At 51.6% G+C, this 3,288-nt stretch overlaps 1 protein-coding gene across 1 annotated transcript; it reads right to left on the reverse strand.

Annotated features, from left to right (window-relative positions):
- LOC144138307 (uncharacterized) lies at nt 1-2,449 on the reverse strand. The gene has a single exon (XM_077670520.1). It carries the CDS (start codon nt 2,306-2,308, stop codon nt 185-187), a length of 2,124 nt encoding a protein of 707 aa, XP_077526646.1. The 5' UTR covers nt 2,309-2,449; the 3' UTR covers nt 1-184.
- Between the last annotated feature and the right edge of the window lie 839 nt (nt 2,450-3,288).

A 3,288-nucleotide genomic window follows, 5' to 3' on the forward strand; every position in this document is an offset into this window, starting at 1 on the left:
AAAGAGCCGACAATGCGTTTATTTTCTAAAAATACGACTGTGCACCTTGTCTACGCTAAAAACAAGTTTAGCAAGTCTGTACGCACAAATTGTTCTTTGTAACAGCGACCCCAAATAAAAAGCATGTGCGTGAAAGTTCGGAAAGAAAGGAAACAGGTGCAACTCTTCGCTTCGGTAACTGCCGTTACTGGTGGCCTTCTTGTCGCCGCGTTTCAGGAGGAATACTCCTCCGAATCATGGCCACTGCTTCAGTTTTGTCCACAGAAGCAAGATCACTCACTCGTTCAACCAATCCAAGGCTGCATTGAACGCGTTCGATCGCCGCTGTGCAATGGTCCGTCCGGACATTGTAGACCACAAAATGAGCAGCGCACGTGACCAGCCCTCTGTTACGGATGATGACGTCCCGGACGATGATTTGGTCCTCGGTAGTCTCTTCCTCGACCGGCGACGAGGTGTGAAGGCGCAGGAGGGTGTAGTTGCCCGCAATCCCCGGAACAAGGAAGCGAAAGAAGCTGTGGCGGTCGATATCCTCAAGGGGCAAAAAGTAGACTTCGCTTAGAGTGTTGCTATTTCGCACCGATTCGGCGAGGAATCGCAGGTTTTCTTCACCGAACACAAATCGACCGACATGCAGGACAGTGATGCTCTTGCTCAAGAATAACGCTTCCAGAAGCGAGCTGTGCGGTTTGGCCGCTGAGGTGGTTCCGACGCGCAAGTCCGCTTTGTCGCAGCCAAACATCCACAATTCCTTCAGTACGGTCGTTTCGCTCAAGTACATTGTGATGGCTTTTACTGTGGCGTTGTCGAGTGTGTCTTCGGTCAACAAAAGCCAGAGTGTGGTCACATACCTCCAGCCGGGTAACCGGCAAATCGCCGCGTGAAACAGGTCCCGCCTTATGGCGCGGGTGTCGACAATGACATTGGTAAGAGACGGACATTGTTCAAGTGCGCCCAAGACCACGGGGCAAATGCTGTATTGATGCTCAAATGATACCCGGCCTGACAGGCCGGCTTCACGAACAGCTAGTCCATGGCCACGCACGTCCTCTTCAGCTATACCTTTAACGGCTACCTTCTTTAGGGATTTGGTTTTGCACAAAACCGACAAAAGCGCTCGGATCGCATATGGGGGAAACTCTCCGAGGTAGAGAGTAAGAAACTTGAGGCGTTTGTTAAGGCTGAAAGCTCGTATAAACGCGATAAAGTAAGTGGACACTGCTTGTTTCCTCTGCTCACCTTCAAGAACCGAAGACTCGTCCTTTTCATCGTATGACGACCTGTGACGTATCCAGTAGCAACTACCAATGTTCAGACGCTCCAGACAGACGCCGTGAGCCACAAGTTGCGCCAACAAACCAGCGCAACGCCCGTCCAGCTGGAAACCAACCAAGGTTAGCGCGGAAATTGTCCGCGTCTCCAGCAGCGGTTCGATGATTCCCCTTAAATCCTCGTGCGACGCGTCTGCCGCGCAAGCAGAGACAGTGAGGGAGGCGATCCAGGGGGCCCTCTTCAAGTATTGTGAGAATTCGGCTGCACCGCTGCCCTTGCGCGCGATCAAGATGCTCGTGTGAACGGAAAGCGCTGTCACCGAGCGGTTCCTCTTCAGCGATGCCGACAACCGCTCGGAGTCGGTGTCACCCACGACCAGTTCCGATATGTCGAGAGTCTTGAGGGCAGTCGACTGCAATATGAGACTGACAAGTGCGTCGACAACAAGCCGCAGATCTTCGCTCTCGCCGATACTTAACTCTTGAAGACCTACCATTTCGGCGAGTACCGTCAAGATATCCGCTCGGATGATGTTGCAATCGGGTAAGGTATTGATGTTTAGTATACGGAGGCTCTTGTTTTCACGAAGAGCCCTCAAGGCCAGCTCACGGATCTCGTTCAGTGTTCCTCCCTCGAAGACGGCGTCAGACAGGTCGACGCGGATGACACAGCGGTGCGACGCGAGTAGGGCGTGGAAAAGAACCCTGGCATCACTACTGCGTTGTTCCTGCTGCCAGCCGATGCCATCATGGCTCACTCGCACCAGTGAAAGTTTGCCGGGCGCGTCGACCTCTTGCAGCTGCATGCTGATGTGCCACAGGACGCGGTTCCAGGAGGGAAGTTGGTGGAACAGCTGGCACACAGGAGCGTTGTCATCGTCGCTGGCGGTACAGGGCAGGGTGTGGGCGACACCGGTGCGAAGTTCTGTTTCGTCCGGAACGATCTGCTGACTTTGATGCTCCTGTTCAAGTTGAGGGACTGGCTGTCTACTTTCCGCATCGGAAAGGACGACAGCTGGAGGTGGACGCTCTTCCATGGACGAAGATTGCCTCGCGGAGGAAACCGCACGTCGAAGAAAGGATTGCTTGATTTGTTAAAAAATGCAAGGCACGGACTGCGTCCGGCCTATTGTCGGGTGGAAGCGCTTGGTTGCAAAAACGATCTCTGAGCGTTTCATCCCCTTATGCACCCTTAAATATCCTCGGTGGCTACTAACAGCGCATGCGCAAATGCTGCTCAGATGACAATCTTCGCCTCTTATCTTTGATAACGGCTTCACTGCTGATTTCTTTCTTAGTGTCTTAGAGGGGGGTTGCCTTTTCTACTAATCTAGATATATTTACGGTACTTTTCTTGCCACTTTGATTGAAGTATTCTAGCATCGCAGATAATTGAACCTGCCCAAATTGAAACTTCCATACTTTCGCGACATGTTCGGGAGGCAAGGCTGTATCAGCCGAAGAAAAACTGGAATCGAGTTGCAGATTGACAATTTTTTCAACATGCCAAAAACCGGAAATAAAAAGTTGCAGATCACAGCTGTGTTTAGTCGTTAATATGTGTGACGCGATAGCGTTACTCTGTCGTGGAGGGAGCGGAATCGGATTGCAGTTCGTGCATTTACCGTTATTTTTTCCACGCGCTTCAGTGACGATTTTATTGATCGTAGTGTATAACGCGCCGACGCAACGCAGGCGATGCGGCGTGCCGTAGTGAAAGGCTTTGGATTAATTTTGACCAGCTCAAAATCTTTAACGCGCGCCGAAATCTTGTACACACGGGCGCTGCGGCGCAGGAGAGGCAGACGTTATTCACGCTTGTGGTACTTGAGATTTTCTGCGAATTTGCACCGGCGGCTTCGCCGATTAAGGCTACGGTGCAGGTAGTTTGTTTACATTTGGTTGTTTGGCGGTAACTTTACGAAAAAATAACTATCGAGCTTATTTTCTTTGCCAAACTATCGGAACACTACCACGATAACGCGAGTCTGACGTTTAGTGGCCACTTTGTCGCGGC

The sequence above is a fragment of the Haemaphysalis longicornis genome, unplaced genomic scaffold (genome assembly GCF_048455015.1).
Source record: "Haemaphysalis longicornis isolate Haplotype H1 unplaced genomic scaffold, Haemaphysalis longicornis Haplotype H1 scaffold_5, whole genome shotgun sequence".
Taxonomy (NCBI): Eukaryota; Metazoa; Arthropoda; class Arachnida; order Ixodida; family Ixodidae; genus Haemaphysalis; species Haemaphysalis longicornis.